Source organism: Notolepis coatsorum (assembly GCF_963971535.1).
Source record: "Notolepis coatsorum genome assembly, chromosome: 5".
Classification (NCBI taxonomy): domain Eukaryota; kingdom Metazoa; phylum Chordata; class Actinopteri; order Aulopiformes; family Paralepididae; genus Notolepis; species Notolepis coatsorum.
This window is the reverse complement of record NC_140169.1, coordinates 17,518,033-17,537,453: the sequence shown is the minus strand read 5'-3', so window position 1 is coordinate 17,537,453 and position 19,421 is coordinate 17,518,033. Positions and strand designations below refer to the sequence as shown.

The 19,421-nt window shown below is 43.4% G+C and overlaps 2 protein-coding genes across 5 annotated transcripts in view; one reads left to right on the top strand and one right to left on the bottom strand.

Moving 5' to 3' along the window:
* pknox1.1 (pbx/knotted 1 homeobox 1.1) overlaps positions 1–11,629 on the top strand; it is a 41,324-nt gene extending 29,695 nt beyond the window's left edge. For 2 of the 4 annotated variants that reach the window (XM_084314819.1, XM_084314820.1), the window contains exons 5-11: positions 3,508–3,708; positions 6,419–6,566; positions 7,021–7,118; positions 7,663–7,809; positions 9,022–9,098; positions 9,457–9,614; positions 11,097–11,629. In XM_084314819.1, coding sequence (XP_084170945.1) covers positions 3,508–3,708; positions 6,419–6,566; positions 7,021–7,118; positions 7,663–7,809; positions 9,022–9,098; positions 9,457–9,614; positions 11,097–11,281 — 1,014 coding nt within the window. In that variant the 3' untranslated portion in view covers positions 11,282–11,629. The remainder of the gene's footprint in view (positions 1–3,507; positions 3,709–6,418; positions 6,567–7,020; positions 7,119–7,662; positions 7,810–9,021; positions 9,099–9,456; positions 9,615–11,096) is intronic. The other 2 variants (XM_084314818.1, XM_084314821.1) reach the window with 2 other exon arrangements.
* A 2,103-nt stretch (positions 11,630–13,732) lies between these two features.
* The window catches only part of tmprss3a (transmembrane serine protease 3a), a gene marked incomplete at its 5' end in the record, with an annotated part of 104,221 nt that continues 98,532 nt past the window's right edge, over positions 13,733–19,421 (bottom strand). Inside the window, 3 exons of the mRNA XM_084314027.1 lie at positions 13,733–13,786; positions 16,537–16,689; positions 18,504–18,646. Coding sequence (XP_084170153.1) covers positions 13,742–13,786; positions 16,537–16,689; positions 18,504–18,646 — 341 coding nt within the window. The 3' untranslated portion in view covers positions 13,733–13,741. The remainder of the gene's footprint in view (positions 13,787–16,536; positions 16,690–18,503; positions 18,647–19,421) is intronic.

The window sequence follows — 19,421 nt, the reverse complement described above, 5'->3', positions numbered from 1 at the left end:
GCCATGGTCTCCATTAGCTCAGAGTAGTCCTTATACTTGATGGATTTTTTCAGTCCATTTATGTTGTGCTTCCACCTCTCATATGCCCTTTTGAAGTTCACCTTTAGATCCATCACTGGCTCACTATCGTCTAGCTTGTCTGTCTCAATCTGAGATTCAGTCTGCTCTATTTCACCCCTTTGTGACATGTTTACTGTGTAGTAAATAAATCAATTATGTATTCATTAAATATTTATGAACCATATCTATGGAATAAGAACTATGATCTGTAAATAGAGGGGTAGGCTAATATGAATTCAGTCTAAGAAATGTGTAAGCCTAATAATAAAGTGTCAACAAATGTCTTAAGTATTCAAAAATAAAATGCTTAATTTAGTTGAACATTGTAGGCTAATTCAAATCTACACCTTTCTTCAATGTGAAATACAAATCACGAAAAATAAAAAATAAACCATAGGCCTAGGTTTATATTATAGTAGCTTACTATACTGGGATATAACTGGTAAAATGTGTAGGCTAATATGAAATTCAAAAATGAAATGAAAATGTAAGCCTAGTAGGCTATTATGAAAATGCAAACTATCAAGTTCGAATATACCCTTTATGATTGGCCTTTTCTAAATTAACCTTATAAAGCTAGACTTCATTAATGAATATCAACCTATTCTTAAATGGCCAAAAATATTAAACTGTAAACAACCTTATATACAGTCTCAAGAATGTGCGCACTTGCAATGCAATTGTAGCCTACAACAATACTTCTCTCTGAAAGTCAATACCTGAGACGTGTCAGTCAACTTGGTAAATGGCATTTGCCTATGCAGTTCAACTTCAATGTAGGGAAACGTCTGCTGCTTCTTTAAGATGGATGCTGTGAAATCTTACCGATACATGGAAAAGTTCAGTGGCAGAGTCCTGTACCCGCGCCAACCTCGAGCCGTCTTCTTCCACGAGCTCGCTTGTTTGGCCATGTGCACACTGCTGCAACTCCTTCCCAGCACAAAAGTTCCCCAGACATGATGATACATCTTCGACTGCAGACAATCCTCTACCCGACGTCCTCATAGCCAACGCGATTCATTTCTCACTTGGGAGTCTTCAACTTCACAGTCCAGTGTTCTACCGTGCCGCCCATTGATGCACGACGAGGACTCTGAGTTCTTTAATTACAGATGGCTGTTTATTGATGCAAATCACGTTCATCACCACCACCATAGAACTACAATGCAGGAAATAATAACAGTCAATACTCATACAATTCAGTCAATAGAATTACAAAAACAAAACGAAAAGTGTGAATAAACTTTACTAACCACTTTGGCCTGCTTGCAGCTCAATGGGAGGGGTTATCTTCAAAACTCTAGTACTTTAGTCTTTCAGCTTTGACAAATAAAGTGCATAAATCTTCTCCTACATGTCTGGACACGTTCTGCTAGATCTGCTCAAACTACGGCAAGTCAGAGCGTGAGACAGGACGTGATACGTCACATGAGATAAAATGAAATATAAAAATAAACATGCGCCCTCTATAGGCGACAGCTGCATTTACAGTTGGTATAGTGTTATTCGGGTAATGTGCAGTGCCATTTCTCCTCCACACATGGTGTGTTGTGTGACAGCCAGAAAGTAAAAATCTTCTCATCTGACCAGAGTACATGCTCCCAGTAGTTCACTGGCTTGTCCAAATGTTGTTTCGCAAACTTTAAACACGCTTCAACATGTCTTTTCTTCAGTAGTGGAATCTTGCGGCCTGAGCGCGCACAGAGGCCATGGCGGTGGAGTGCATTGCCTATGGTCCTTTCTGTCACAGTTGTACCTGCTGCCTCCAAGTCTTTCTGGAGCTCTTTTCTAGTGGTCCATGGCTCTCTGGCTACTCTTCTAAGTATCCTTAGTTCTGACTCCCTGATCAGACATTTTGCGAGGAGCTCCTGTGCATGGCCGGTTGATGATGGAGTGATGTTGCTTCCACTTATGGATAATGCCCCCAATGGTGCTTACTGGAAGATTCTGAAGTTGTGAAATACGTCTTTAGCCAATTCTATTTTCATGATTTGCAACAATCTGTTTGTGAAGGTCTTGAGAGCTCTTTGCTTTTACCCATCATTTGATGTTTCTTGTGTGGCACCTTGGTAACAAAAAAAACATTTTATAGCCCATCAATATATTCTAACCCAGTTGACATTATTAGCACAGATAGGAGGTAGAGTTGCCTCCTAATTAGTTTTGGTTTTCAGCTAGTTCCTTGCCTTTCCTTGCTGTGGTCTACTGATTTTTCTTAAGTGTGTCCAATACTTTTTTCCTGTTTCACTCCACTTTATTACACATAACTTTATTTACATATATGGACTTTAATGTTTAGATTTTGTCTGGATTTCTTGAGTTAATACCAAAGTCTGGTGCAAATTTCGCTTGAATATGCTCATTTGAAATACATTTACTGAACAAAATGTTGATGTGTTCAATACTTATTTCCCCCATTGTACACGCATGTGTTTCCCGGATTCAATGGGTTAGAGGAGTAGTGCACATTACTGATGAAGGAAATGGTCATTATGAACGAGACGTGTCCACTTATCAGCAGTCCTGCACCCTGACAGCCACAGCACACATGCAACAAATCCCTTTTATTTTGACACACATAATATGTATTGGCACATTTGGCAGAGACTCACTATATAATGAGACGGAGCACCTCTGCAACAACAAACCTACTTGCTAGAAAACAAACCCATTCAGAGAAAATCATTTAAATGTGATGTTATTTTGTGTTGAGTAAAATTACAATATACTACATTTGGAGTTTTAAAGATGTTTAAGATTAATAACTATCTGTGGGCGGCTACGTGGCGTAGTGGGCAAGGCGCTCGCCACGAATGCGGAGACGCTGGGCTCGCCTGTTCGAGCCCAGCGCTCCACATTGCTTTCAGTTTAGCTGGTCGTTCATACTAATACACATTGGCCGTATTAGGGGGTGGGAAACTGATGGGTGGGGATCTGGCGTTGTGGACAGCGACTCCTACAGGTCGGTTGGTGCGCCTGCGCAGTAGAATCAGGAAGTGTCGGGGGCAGCGTGAGCCTCCCACGCGTTACTCCTCGCCACTGAGAGATCGAGCTGCGCAGGTGAAAAGATGCGACTGCTGTTACCTCAAGTACCGGAGGGGACTTGTGCTATGTATGACTTAGTCCACATTGCAGCCGGCTTGTGGGAGGCAAGAAACAGCGTTCGTGACAGGGGAGGATTGAATTGGATGATATGAAATTGGGATGGGAGAAAATATAGAAAATGGGAGAAAAAGTGGATACAAAAAAAAAGATTAATAACGATCTCTGCAGTGGTTGCCATGGTAACAACCACTGGATGACGCACATGTAGAAGGGGGTCAGGTCTTGTTAGTTGCCGTTATCAAGATGGTGGCGCAGTGAGCAGACTTCTCGTGAGAGCCTTTGGTATTAGGATATTTTTACTCTCCACTGTTAACCTTTAGCCTTTGACCTTTTGACCTCCAGATGGTCAAGGCCATCCAGGTGCTGCGGATCCACCTGCTGGAGCTGGAGAAGGTCAGTGACCTCTGTAAGGACTTCTGTAGCCGCTACATCGCCTGCCTGAAGACCAAGATGAACAGCGAGACCCTGCTGAGTGGAGATCCAGGCAGCCCCTATTCACCTGTACAGGGCCATGTCCAGAGCTTCTCTCCAGCCAAGACCCAGGTACACACACACACAAGTACACAAGTATACACACTAAGACAGAGTATATAAATGAGTATTTCTCACAGGCATCAAAACCTAGGGACCATAGACTGAAACAAGCGGGAAAGAGATGTTGATTTCCCCGACTATGTCCACCATCCGCTCTGGAAAATATACAGACCTGGGACTCTAGGAAGTGACTGGAGTGAGATGTAAAAGTAGAGAAGGCTTATTTGATTGAGGGACAACTTTGTCATGTTTAGGGTCTTGGAAACATCTTGACATTTTAAACTTGGAATGTCATTCAGCGGATCTTGAAATGTGAAAATATTGACATTCCTGATATTTAAGTTGATCACCAGATTGCACATGTCAGTTTGGTTAACACTTTGACTGCCGGGACACGTCTTTAGACGTCTTTGCTGGCCATGCTAAAGTTGCCGGGGGACGATGTACAGCGTCCTTATATCAATATTTCAAAAATCTGCGATCGGATTCATATTCCCCCTCCGCTGGCCTGAGATCCACCAGCAGGACCCACTGAGCTCTCTGGCGGTTCAGGAGCGCCATCTGGTGGCCGATCGGCGCAACCGCTTAACAGGAAGCGCAGTAGAGGTTTTGCTGGTCGGCCATATTACTTCCGGGCACTCGGTATAGGTTCCGGCACTCTAGCTCGTCACACTACATAGCGATCGATTGCCAATAACTCGATAAACAACATGATTTGGACGTATATACCATTATACAAGCTGGAGATGGACCGGGTAATAATATATCCCATAATGATAAAATTTCTACTCTACGATGATCGCCCAACGGCGCGCGGAGACTGGGGTGAGTTTCAGCGTGTAACGTTACCATCTTCGATACTAACTGCTTTTATCAACATTTGACCCACATTAGATGATTGGTATAACGCTGCCCACGGAATTATAAACGCCCCCTCGCCCATCCGGTCAACATCAGATGACGTGTAGTAACTTCTAGAAGTACGTCTAGTTGGAATTTTTTATATCGCGCTGATTGCCATCAAACTGTATTTCATCATCAATATAATGCATTTGGGGCTATAGATCACGTTCTGGAGAAAGCTGCAGAAAGAGATGAAAACATACTTATACATTAGACCATACTTTACTATGAATATGTGAATGAAAAAGTTTAACGTTGCTACACAATGAACAATACATATAGGACTTTGAATGGGCCCTAATAATGGCAATGTAGCAATAGAATTTAAACAGTTATAGCCCTGCAAAGAAGGGGACTTTCTCCATAGACAAATAGCGCTGGCAATCTATGGTATATCATGAATTTAACCCAAGGCAGCCAAAGTGTTAATGACGTGGCGTTGCGTTTTCAGTGAGTCTGCTACACAATTATTACTTTCAATGTTATTCTATCAGCTTGGGGAGTCTTGCCACAAACAAGTGACTGTAAACGGGGAAACGTCAGACACAAAATCTGTAGTAGTTTATTCTTGCATTTATATATGCAAAAATATATTCTTGGTTTAGACTCTGAACTAAACTTTAAGACTCTAAAACAGGGGTCTGCAATTAGGTCTGGCCACAGGCCAGATTTTCCCCAAGCCTTTGATTGGCGGGCCAGGAGTCCCAGGACTAAAAACAATGGCTAATTTAATATACTGATAGTGAAAAATGCAGCACCGCGGCGGGTGCATACACTTAATAATAATAATAATAATAATAATAATAACTTTATTTGTATAGCACTTTTCATACAATGGTTGCAGTTCACAGTGCTTCACAACAGTAAAAAAAAACACAGGCATAAGCGAGCACTCGCAAATGGGGGACCCTGATGTAAACAAGACAAACGTTTTTCTCTGGTCTGCATCCCCTTAACAATTGTGTGTATTGCGCCGTACTGTAGTGTACCCATTCTGCAATCTGTTAAATAAAGTTTTCATTCATTCATTCATTCATGAACAGCAGATCAGCTGTTGCAGATCACCGCGGCGGGTGATGAACAGCAGATCAGAATGCATGAAAACACGACTCACCATACCTTGTTTGTTGTTCAGTCCTCCAAAATCCCTGCTAATGTTTGAAACATCTCAAATATACACTCGCCGCCCTCCAATTCCAGATTGGCGTTGAATGCAGCTACTTTATCTGCCAACTTGAACACAGTTGTCATCATTGCCTCGTTGTTGTTGTTGTTGTTGTTGTTGTTGCCACATATTATGCAGAGGACGTCGGCTCAGCACGCAAGAATCACCGACCTGTTGCGATAAACCCGTATTTTAAGCATGACTCCTGTTTATTAAAAGAAGTGTTATATTTCCCCGTTGCAAAGAAGCTATCCAAAGATGTTTTTTTTTTTTTTTTAAACACATTTTGTTACTCGTTCGCATCTCGAACGCGGAAGTTAAAGTGTGTTAGGGAAATATACACGCAGCCCGGTGGGACTATTTCATTGGTTCTCCCAGTCCACGTGACCATTTCTAGCATTTCAATTGGCTATAGTGACAGACATGTTTTTGATGACTACCGGTAGATAGATACAGCTTCACTCTGGCGTCCCGAGTGAATATTTCCCGCGCGTAAAATAAAGATCATATTCTCAAAATAATCTGACGGGCCAGAAATTATTGCTGGCGGGCCAAAATATCTAATGGTAAACTAAACGACAACAGCGCAGAATGGCAGACATTTATGTGCAATCAATGTGCAAGAATAGAAATGTGTGTGTGTGCGTGCAGACCCCGACTTTCACAGGGACCATCAGTCCCCAGGGTCAGATCGTGGTGCCGGCGTCGGCTCTGCAGCAAGGCAACGTTACCGTGACGACTGTCAACCCCACCCAGGTGGTAGCAGGTATGTCGGAGTGGCATACAACGACTACCTCAGGTACTCCTCGCTCACCACCACTATATCACCTGCACTTAATCATTTAGTATTATTATTACCACAATTATTATTCATATTATTGTGGCTATTATTATTATTGTGGCAATTGTTATTATTATTATTATTATTGTGGCACTTATTATTGTGGCTATTATTATAGTGGCACTTATTATTATTGTGGCACTTATTATTATTGTGGCTATTATTATAGTGGCACTTATTATTATTGTGGCACTTATTATTATTGTGGCTATTATTATAGTGGCACTTATTATTATTTTCATTTGTTTGTATTGTTTTATTATAGAGGCACTTGGAGCTTTTATGTAAACCCAATCCCAGCTGAATTCCAAATCTTCTTGACTGATTTACAGATTTTCTGTTGTATATTTATTTGTTATTGTTCCTGTTCTCAGAGGTTGAGGTGTTTACTAAGTGTGTGTGTGTCTCCCAGGTGGAACTGTTTACCAGCCTGTTACAGTAGTGACCCCACAGGGCCAGGTTGTGACGCAGGCCCTCTCTCCTGGGACCATACGTGTCCAGAACAATCAGGTAATACAAGACTTTGTTCAGACTGCAGGCAAATCTGTAACTTTATTAATCCCTGGATGATCTCTAGGTTAACAATACAGTAGGATCACTACTCAGTTAATCACTGGATGATGTCTAGGTTAACAATAGGATCACTAGTCAGTTAATCACTGGATGAGTAATGGAAACAAACTAAGTGAACCAACAAAGCACTACATTTCCATGGCGTATTAATATCACAATACATTTGCAATCCACATATTTGATATGACCTTTTCTAACTTTACAACATAAACATTCTAAATGGCTCCCGGTATACATTTAACTGCCTGAGTTGCACAGGGGTTATATGTTTTGACCTACACAAGAAGACCTTTGTTTTATGCTAGTAGATTACATAACCTGAGATCAGTTGAAGTTCCCATCCCCAGAAAAGGCTGCAACTTGGATCGTCCAAACTTTCCCCCTCTACTGAGAACTGGCAGGATTAGAGCCTTTGTGTGCTGCACACCAGGAAGCTTGGCTTGACAGTTTTTTTTAATGGCAAACTAAATCAAATCCTCAGTGTTCGGGGTTCCCACAGCTCCAGCTGCAGTTCCACCAGGACCTGAACCTCTTCAATCACGACGACAGCTCGTCCAAGAATAAGCGAGGCGTTCTCCCCAAGCAAGCTACCAATGTCATGCGCTCCTGGCTCTTCCAGCACATTGGGGTGAGTGGCACAGAGAGCAGAGGGGCACTGTAACTAATGATGATAATCATATTTTCTTTTCTAGAGCTCAGTCGCTTTACACTAAAGGGGCAGTGGTAGTGAGACAAACGACAGACGAGCATAACACAAACACACGGATGGATGGGGGGTTAAGAGAAGTCAGTGGAGAAGAGATGGGTCTTGAGAGAGACTCTTGAGTCTCTAATGTATTGGAGGAGAGAGTTCCAGAGCCTGGGAGAGAGACTTGTTTCTGATGTCTTGGGGGAGAGAGTTCCAGAGCCTGGGAGAGAGACTTGTTTCTAATGTCTTGGGGGAGAGAGTTCCAGAGCCTGGGACAGAGACTTGTTTCTGATGTCTTGGGGGAGAGAGTTCCAGAGCCTGGGAGAGAGACTGTTGAGTCTCTAATGTCTTGGGAGAGGAGGTTTGTGAGATATCTGGGGGCTAGTTGGTGAAGGGCTTTGTAGGTGAGGACCAGGATTTTGTTGTTGAACCGGTTCGGAGACAGGTGGAGGTCTTTCAGGACTGAGGTGATGTGTTTCCAGGATTTGGTATGAGTTAGAAGTCTGGCGGATGCGTTCTGGACCAGTTGGAGTCTGTCGAAGGAGCAGCACGGGTGCAGTAGAGGAGTGAGTTGCAGTAGTCGAGACGGCAGGAGATGAAGGCGTGGATCAGTGTTTCAGCAGCAGGGTGTGGAGACTAGAGAGAGGGCCTGATCTTTGCAATATTGCAAAGGAATTTAGCGGATACTATTGAGTTTGAGGAGATTTTGTTGCATCCAGTCTTTTATTGCAGACAGGCAGGAGTCGATGTGAGAGAGGCGTGGGTTGTGGGGGGATTTGGTGCTGAGGTATATCCGAGTGTCATAGCAGTGGAAGTCCAGTTTGAAATGGATGGAGAATCTGACCGAGAGGGAGGATGTAGATGGAAATGTATGAAATTCCAACTTAACTAAGATGAATGGATAGTGCAGAGGGAGAGTCTTTATTTCTTCTATTTAATGTATCTATTGAAAGTTGACTGAACACGCATGCCTTTTTTGCTAATTATAATTTCTTTAACATTCGTTTTTCATTCAGGCTTATGTAGTTATGCTAAATCTGCATCTACCCAAGTTGCAAAAATAAATTTTTCACCTATGGAACATGACTGATGTGTATTCATATTTGAATTAAAATAGAAAAATAAATGTCTTCTGTGTTTGCGTTGCCATAGCACCCATACCCGACAGAGGATGAGAAGAAGCAGATTGCCACGCAGACCAACCTAACGCTCCTACAGGTCAATAACTGGTGAGTTTCAATAGCTATGCAATGCATTTACCTAGGGATCCCTATCTGAGAAAGGTACATTTTCTTGTTCTCAGGCTGTTTAAGGGAAGAATTTGCTCCTAAGCTGTAAAGAATTGACTCTGTTCTTAATTGCTAACCAGACCTGAGCCCTGTCTCTCGGAATGGGGAGTCATCCATATGAGTCATATATTTTATTGCTTTTATTTCATATTTTAAGTCACTGGCAAATTACTGACAACACAGAATGGTTAATTTGTAAATTTTTTAACGGTGCAGACGGTCTCTGTGAACAAAATAAACGTGGGTCCCAGCTGTTACCTAGCGATGCAGTTTCACTGAAGCAGTCCGTCTTCCCCAGGTTTATAAACGCCAGGAGGCGGATCCTGCAGCCCATGTTGGACGCCAGCTCCTCCGAAACACCCAAAACCAAGAAGAAGACGCCCCAGAACCGGCCGCTGCAGCGCTTCTGGCCAGACTCCATCGCAGCGGGACAGCAGCAAGTCACCATGCCTGACGGTACACATGGCACCAGACCACCGCCGCTCCGATGACTCCTCCCACTGCAGCACATTGCTTTTATTCTTGACCTTCTAATTCGGGTCCGGATATAAACGACACATAGTGGGGAAAAGCGCCTCCCGGATATTACCGTAATTGCCGGACTATAAGCCGCACCTGAATATAAGCCACACCAGCTAGATATAGAACGGAAATTAAATGTGTACATATACAAGCCGCACCGGACTATAAGCAGCTGGTGTCCATTAGACACCTGCAAGAGCGGCCCTGGTGGCCGTTCGCCAAAAAAAAAAAAAAAAAAACATAGATTAGCTGCATCGATTAGCCGCAGGGTTCAAAACATGGGAAAAAAGGTGCAGCTTATAGTCCGGCAATTACGGTAAGTGAATCCCAATGCTTACGATGTAGCTGGCAACCCCATAATGCTTGTACTAAGAGTTCTTACAAAGTAGTTTAGTTTATTTGTTTATTTGACCGAGACAATGTACATAAAAAAATATGATTTAACCAAGAAGGGTAGTTTTCATCCATAGGCCCTGAGCTAGTAAAAAAGAACAGAGAATCAAGCAGACATTGATTCATAGAATAACAGTTATAGTAACAATGCCACCTTTTTATCCTTGCCTTCAAGCCTTGAACTCCTTCCTCTCTCACCTTTTATATAATATATTTTTTTAAATGTCTACTAAAACTATATTCGTTTTGTTCTGTAAAGTGTCTTTGAGCATTCGGAAAAAGCGCTATACAAATTTGATGTATTATTATACATTGTTTCATAGAATAACATTTATAGTAACAACAATGTCAATATACTATGTAGATATACATTGATTAATAGTAACAATATCAATATACTATAGTGTGAATGTGAAAACACTAATTATAACCAGCAACAAGTCTTCAATGTGAAGTGAAGATAGGAAATATATTACATTTTACATTTGATTAATCTCTGCAGGATTCTCTCTGTTACGTACTAATGTCAACGACTGGATGAGATGGTTCAGCTGTAGAGCAAGTTGCCTTCAGAGGTTTTATGAATTATGCCCTCGTCAGTATAGTGACATCATCATCTCTCTTTCCCTCCCTCCGTCTCCTCCACCCATCCCTCCTTTCCTACCCTCCATCCCCATCCTCTGTTCCTCCTTCTATCCCTCCTTTCCTCCTGTTACTCCCTTCCTGCCTCTCATCCTTCTCATCCCTCCCTCTCTCTCACCCCCTCTCTCTCACCCCTCCCTCTCACCCTCCCTCTCTCACCCTCCCTCTCCCCTCCCTCTCACCCTCCCTCCCCCTCCCTCACCCCTCTCTCTCACCCTCCCTCTCTCATCCCTCCCTCTCACCCTCCCTCTCTCTCACCCTCTCTCTCACCCTCCCTCCCCCCTCCCTCTCACCCTCCCTCTCACCCTCCCTCCCTCTCACCCCTCCCTCTCTCCCTCCCTCTCACCCTCCCTTCCCCCCCCCCCCCCCCCCCCCCTCCAGGCACGTTGGTGACGATGACCATGGAGGGGCTGCAGAGCCTCAGTTCGGACGGCGCCACGCTGGCCGTGCAGCAGGTGATGATGGGTGGCCACAGCGAGGACGAGTCGGGGGACAGCGGAGACGAGGACGACGACGACACAGACATGGCCGGACTGGGTCTGGACAACAGCGACTCTTTGCAGTAGAGGACACACACACACACACACAGAGATATAGGACTATACAACACACCATGAATAAACAAGCCTACGTACGTGATTATGTAATCAAACAGTCTGACTGAATCACTGGGGGTGGAACGGTTTGTGTGAAAAACGTGGGTTGTAGCGAAACTATGCAGCCCAGTCGTGGAATGGTTTGTTGTTTCAGTGCTTGAACCACGACGTTAATATTCCCTCTCATAGTCACTTCAGCAATAAGGTGATTCCCATGAGGCACAAATGTCAAATAATTATAGCATATTGAAGGCAAACCTTTTTTTATACTATTGAAATTGGTCCGGGTATCTTTTTTTCACCCTAATGGACCGAAAACCGTGACTCCAAAACCATAATATGAACCAAACCGTTCCATACCTAACACACACGCACTCACACTAGGTTTACATAGAGCACAACCACAGGACATACGGCCTGTCGCTCCTGGAAGGCCACGTGTGTCGCGTGTCAGGACTTAACATTTTCAGATGCTTTTTTTTTTTTTTTTTTTGGTCAAGTAGGCGAGTGCACTTTTTTTGTAATATATCGTAAACTCCAGAAGACATACAGTGGACATGACGGAAGCAAAAAAAAAAACTGTTAAAAAGAAACACACGAAGCAAGTTTGTACGCTCTGTTTCTAAATGTTGAATGCATTTGTTTTTACCGCCTCCTCTCCCTGTTATTCTGATTTTGGATGCCAACACTTTCAAAAGTTGTGTGTGAAGGTTTCTCCTTCACCTTTTTTTGCATGCTTGTGTTTGAGTAGACGTGCGCACTCTTATTATGACTGATATTCTATGGCTTTACACAAAGGGCCCGCAAGGCCTCGCCAAGCCCACGAGGAGAAGAGGAAAAAAGAAAGGAGAGATGCTTATTTTTATATAAACATGAGAAGTAATGAGTTTTTTTTGTGTTCTTGTTTGTTTTGTGTTCTCTCTTTTGTTTTGTAAGGAATATTTATGTACAGATTCATTATGAAAAGCTAGCGACCCTGTTTTACGGGGTTTGATGACGTTTTCTATAAAAAAATGAAAAAAATAAACTGAATTGCAGATGGAAGATTCCTATGTAAATTGGTTTTAAACTTGCGATACTAAAAGGCCTTACCTATGTTCTTTTGTAAAGAAAACAAATCCTAGCCAAGAAGCACAGAAAGAAAGCCCTAAACCCCTTAGCGAAATTAGTCAAAAGGACACTAAACTGCAGGACGCCCCTGTCTCCCCAAGGCATGGTGAGGACATCGTGTCCTGTGGTGGGACGTATCCCCAAGGCATGGTGAGGACACCGTGTCCTGTGGTGGGACGTATCCCCAGGCGCTCTCTCGCACAGCGACCCGGTTGCAGTACGCGTTGATTTTTCTAAGTAGAAATCCAGTTTTACCACAATGTGTGTATACAGTGTGTCATGTGTTTTAATCATTTTTATGATGGTAGCCGTTAGACCCCCACAACCACCACCACCAAGTGTACAATCCAGAACACTATGCTTATTACGCAATCATAAGGGACTGTCGATGAACCCCCCCCCCCCCCCGGTACACACAGCAGGCAGGATCCACGTCAGCAGATGGGACACTCGGTCACGAACAAGAAGAACGACAGATGACTTTTTGCACGCATTAATCTCTTTTTTTTATTTTATTTATGTACACATACATATATTATCGCATTGAAAACAGAGAGAGGGAGCAGTTGGAAAGTTTGTTGTACAAAGCAGTACATCCGCTCCCCTTCCTCATGTCCCTCCTGAAGGACCTGAGACCAGCGCTGGCCGTGGCTTCCTTTTTGGTCATTCTGTCCCCAAAAAAACATCCCTTTCCCAAGTCAGTCTTTATCAATTTGTTGATATTGCTGCACAAGTCGGGGTGTGCCTCTCGTTGGAATATACCTGTAATATTGTACTGTACACGAATTGTCTGTGAATAGTTACAATCTCGTTTATTTCCTCCTTTGTCTTGTATAAATTCAACCTGTTGAATGGAATGGTTAATGACGGGAATTGAAACGCCCCCCCCCCCCCCGGTGGCCTGGAGGTGTCGTGACTCTGGGTGGGCCCTCTGCTGTGCTCTCTGTTTCTCCACTCGCATCCTCTCCGTCTCGCTTTTTATGAACTGTTGTTCACTTTTTTTCTCGTCTGTTTTGCCTTAGAGCTTTCTATTTTGGAATAAATGATGCCTAACTTCTTCTGTTGTCGTCGTCTTTCTCAGCTCTGTGTGTTCCATGTGATTCCATGCTGCCGCTTCACGGAGGTTCAACTCCTCTCATAAGTTCTCCTTTTGTCAGAATGTAGAAACGTATCTCTTGCAGAGTGGGTGTGATGGCCTTTTATTTTGACTGGTAGGCCTCTATGTGCTCCAGACTCCAGCATCAGGCCGTCCACTTCCCACCAATCACCAGGCATGTCTTACAAAAACCCACAACCCAGTAAACCAGTAGTACAGGTGATTCAGTTGTCTGTGCTGATTGATGAGGGATTCAATGCTTCTTCCCTCTGAAAGACAAACAAAACGGGTTTAATAGAGATGCTCTGGGTGCTGGCCGCTGGGTGCCTTTTTTAGGGCTGTTCAGAACCTGCTGGTTTGTGATCAAATCTATCAGTCTCACTCTTATTCTGTATCCTTGTCTCTTATCAACTCAAGAAATGGATAGACAATACTCCTGGTTGGTGGACTGGTAGATGTCTGAGGTGTTTTTAGGGGGTTCCTAAATGACCCTCTCATCTGAAACACTTTATGCATGGATGTAATTAGCAGCATATATAGATTTGCATGACCATCTATAGTAATTCCATTAACTCTTTCAATGCCATGCCTGGTTTTCCGTTTTACCGCTTGAATGCCACCATCCGCGCCAATGTTAACGTTAATATCGCCTAATCTATGTTTTAAATTATGGCTATGTGTCTAATCTGCCCATCGCATTATCAAATACTATTTTCCAGTCAGTGCTGTGAAGGCAGATTCTTTTTTTATCGCGTCGTTTCCGTTTCAGAGCAGTTAGAAAAGCCCCCGTTTTGATATAAAAAACAGCTCATTCTGGAGCATTCTATGAAAATCGTCTTTTAGTGGAATATTCCACAACGTTGATATTCGTCGGCCTTTTTATGAATCGTTTTCAAATAAACGCTAGATGATCAATATTATACGTGCACGCAAGCACATTACGGCCGCGCACGGATAATCGCTCCGTTGATTTCCTCTCGGACTTTTACAATGAAACCGAAAGAAGACATTTCACAAAACAGCTTATAACTTCATCAAACTTACTCCGATTATCCTACCACTGATAACACAGAGTCCTTACCTGACACCAGATGGTATCCAACTGGTATATTCCAATTCCTGATCACCATTCGAAAAAATCGATAAGTGTATGGATCCAACGCGACACAGTAGATCTCTATGATCCGCGGGGATCTGAGGCTCCAGAATGAACTGTGGTAACCCCGGCTGGATCAGTGAACTGGAAAATGTGGAGTACCGGATTTTTTTCCCCATTCATTTTCATTGAGTCCATTCCAAAATCACTTATGTCATCTGGGAGACGACAGGGGGCGCTTTTTTCCACAGTGATCGTCGGCGCCCCTCGGCTATACTCGGGTAGGCTCGGGTGATGCAATAATTTTTCAGATCGCAAAAAAAAAAAAAAAAAAACGAGAAATCTCGTGAGTGGCTAGCAACCACCTATAAAAAAAACACGAGAAATCTTGTGAGTGGCACTGAAAGAGTTAATAAAGTATCTAGGATATTATGAACACACCAATGGACTATTTTTTAAATCACAGACACTGACATTTTGGGATTTAGTGGAATTTAAAACTGCACAAATGGTGTATAAAGCAAGACATAATTTACTACCAGGCAACATCCAAAAGATTTTCGTAGATGGAGAAGGGGGATATAAATTAAGAGGGAGACTTAACTTAAAACAGCCGAATGTACACACCACTATAAAATTCATGTGCATATCTGTCTGTGGGGTGAAGTTGTGGAATAGTCTACCAGAGCAGTTAAAAGAAAGTAAAAATACTGCTAATTTTAAAAGGAAGTACAAACAACGTATTCTTGAAAGTATGCCCTGGATGGTTAACCATGTGTTTTTGAATAAAATTGATTAGATCAATTGTTCAATTTTTTTATTGCTGATTGTTAATGATTATAATTGTTTTTGGTTGATGACGAAGATCAACGATACATTTAAGATGGTTCACTGGGTTAGCTTGTAGCTTCAGCCCTAACCTTTTCGGCCAACTTGTAATTTGATTTGTGTGTTTTTTTGTACATGCTAAATGGCTCGCAATAAACTTCATTCATTCATCTATAGGTGGGTAGATAACGGCGGAGAATGAAAATATTCAAATATAATGATTCTTATACCTCATCCCGTCTTACAATGAAATAGTGAAAATAAACTAATTAGCTTGAGACCCGGTGGCTCCAGGACCCAACTTTGAGAACCACTACATATTACAGTTTAGTTCTAGGTGATGTCACTATGAAGTTACAAAGTTTCTTGTTAAGTTACATGGGGTGTTATATATACTCTGCCATTCAGGCAACTATGTTGCATGTAAAAGTTGCTTGTGTAACCCCAGCCTTAGATTACCCTGCCAGCAGCTGCTTGTCGATCTGGGAGGAGGGGAGGCGTGACACTGAGACACAGCTGTCAGTCAGTCTAAAGCCACAAGATCAGTGCAGCAACAGCAGGTCCACGGGTCCAGACAGTGACTGATTTGTTCACATTTAAAGAGGAAATGGTGGACAGATGACCTGATGTTTTCCATGACCTCGTCTCTGTAGTTTAAAGTTAACATGGTTTCGAGTTTTGTTTTTATTTGTCGCATATAAGGTACATGACGTACATTATAGTGACATGCTTGATTCTGCATGACCCTCCTGAGATTGTGTTTCATACAGTTAAGAGTAAAGACCAACACTACAATATACAAAACTAAAATCTAAGAAATGCTAAAATTTGGTAGAAGAGGTAGTGCAAATCTGTAGGAATAAATGGATAAAAAAATATGGTGTAATGTTTTAAAAGTGTCTAAAGTGAGTTTAAGGTGAATGTTTAAAGTGAGTGTGTGCGAGCCACTCTCTGCAGTCTGCTGTGGTCGTGTGAGGTGATGTTACCGGTCAGGATGGGGAATGAGCTTAGTAAGTAGCGGTTACAAAGGGGATTGTTGCCTTTCATCCCAAGTGGTACAATATGCACCACCGCACGCTGCCACATGCCACTGACCTCCATCTGTTGGTGGATCCAGTTGAGCGACTGTGTGATGCGGGTGTAGACTCCAGGCTTGTTCCTCTCAGCGCAGCCCATTCCCCAGCTGGTGGCCCCGACCAGCTTCCAGACAGACGAGTCCTCGCAGGCCAGAGGACCTCCACTGTCCCCCTGAGGAGCAAAACACATGTATACTCACACACATAATATACACTCGCATGTACACACACACGCACATAATATACACTCACATGTACACACACACATACTTACACACACTCGCATAATACTCACACACATATACACACATGTACACACACATACATACTCACATGCTCACACATATACTTGCATGCACACACACATATACTCACATGCACACACATACTCACATTCACACACATACTCGCATGCTCACATACTCGCATACACATACTCACATGTACAGTACACACACATATGCTCACACATACACAGTTACACACGCATATATATACTATTACTCACATGTACACACACTCATATATACTCACACACACTCGCATTATACTCACATGCACACACACATACACTCACATGTACACATATATACTCACATGTACACACCTGCTCACACACATACTCATGTTTTTTCCACAACAATACTCACATGCCTACACACATATACTCACATGTACATGCACACACACACACATATGTATACTCGCATGTACACACATAATGCACACATATACTCGCATGCACACACATGTATACTCGCATGCACACACACACATATACTCGCATGCACATGTGACCGATCGTATGGTACTCCTCTTGCGTTGTGCGATTTGTCGATGCCCAGAGGGAGAGTCGAACACGGGTCTCCCACGCCGTGGGCGACAACATAGACCGCTGCACTAAGAGGTGAATTCACCCCTGGGTACCGTATCTATGTGTCTATTAACCCTGTTATGGGGAAGTGAGTTTAACTGCCTCTTTGAACTGCTGCCGTCAGGCAAGCGATACCGGAGTCTTATGGCGAGCACAGAAAGACTCAGAAGGAGCTTCTATCCCCAGGCCATCAGGCTGCTAAACGAAAATAATCGCTAAACGAACAATAATCACTATGCAACAACCATCAAATGCACACAGCACACACACCCACACGCACACACTCACTCAAACAAACAACACACTGCAGCACCCACTCTCCACACTTTAGATCACACAAACACACTTACACTTTATATTTATTGATAAAGGATTTGCACTACAACTCGTACACCTACTGTGAATTGTACCTAAACTGCACCTCGTCCATTTATGCCTTGCACTATATTGTATTGTATATTAGTACACTGCACAGTATTGTATATTGTATGGTAACTACGTCTACGAACATTGTACATATGTCAAAACTGAACACTGACCTCTTTTTTTACTTCTAATTTTTACTATGTTTTTATTTCATACTTATCTTGTCATGCACAGTCTCTGGAGCGCAACAGTAAGAAGCATTTTGTACAAAAGTATTCTGTACTTCTGTATGACAACTATTAAAGAAACTTGAAACTAACTCGCAGCCCGCTTACTGCCACAGTCACTTCGCAACACACGCGTTTATCGTGACTGGATATTACTCACGGACCTCCGTTACACTCGCATCCCTAAACTCACGCCACCTCAGGACATCCGGTTCATACGGCACCAGTGTGACCGATCATATGGTACTCCTCTTGCGTTGTGTAATTTGTCGATGCCCCGAAGGGAGATTCGAACACGGGTCTCCCACGCCGTGGGCGACGACATAGACCGCTGCACTAAGAGGTGAATTCACCCCTGGGTACCGTATCTATGTGTCTATTAACCCTGTTATGGGGGAGTGAGTTTAACTCGCAGCCCGCTTACTGCCACAGTCACTTCGCAACACACGCGTTTATCGTGACTGGATATTACTTACCTCCGTTACACACACGCACCTCAATCAGCCTCCCCAACTGTACCTGACAGGAGTCTGTTCCTCCCTCAAGGTATCCAGCGCAGATCATCCATGGGGAGATGTGTCCCTGGTAGACGCCTGGCTGGCTGCAGGCCTTGGTGGAGATGAGGGGAACCCGGGCTGAGTGCAGAGACACGCTGGCCTCACCTGGGACGGTACACAGCAGACCACACTCAGGCGGTGCCATTTATGGAGGCCTATAGACGTATTTTATTAAAAAAATGTACTTGACATCATAATTTTTTTTTTATTTTTTTTTTTAATCTTTTTCCTCCTCCTTTTTCCTCTGATTTTCTCCCATCCCAATGTTAGTCGTTATGCCAATTCCCAATCCCCTTCCTGGTCGCTGCGCACTTACCCCCCACAGTCGGTCTGGGAGAGTGGAGGCTATCACGTGCTTCCTCCGATACACGTCTAGCCAATCAACCGCTTCTTTTCACCTGGCAGCGCGGACTCTCACTGAGAGGGTGTGACGTGTGGAAGGATCACACTACCCCCCTTAGATCCTATCCGCGCTGAGCAGGCGCCCCGACCGAACTGTAGGAGTCGCTGTTTACAACGACCCGGACCCACCCCGCCAGCTTTCCCACCCTCTAATACTGCCAATTGTATTAGTGTGAACGGCCAGCCAAGCTGGTGACAACGCCGGAGCTGTGAGCTGGATTCGAACAGGCGAATCCAGCGTCTCTGGCGTTTGGTGACGAACGCAATCTCCGCTACGCCACCTGACCGCCCGACATCATACACATTCTAAATGGGGCCCCCTTTTTATTTCCTGTTGCAACGTTAATTCAGTTGCTGACAGGAATAAACTGTTGGACCAAAGCTGTTGCCCTGGGAACGGAATAGCAACAGAATACTTGTGAAAAGAATCCAGGCCTTGACCCAATAGGAGCTGTATTTACTCTGTAAGTTCCTGTTA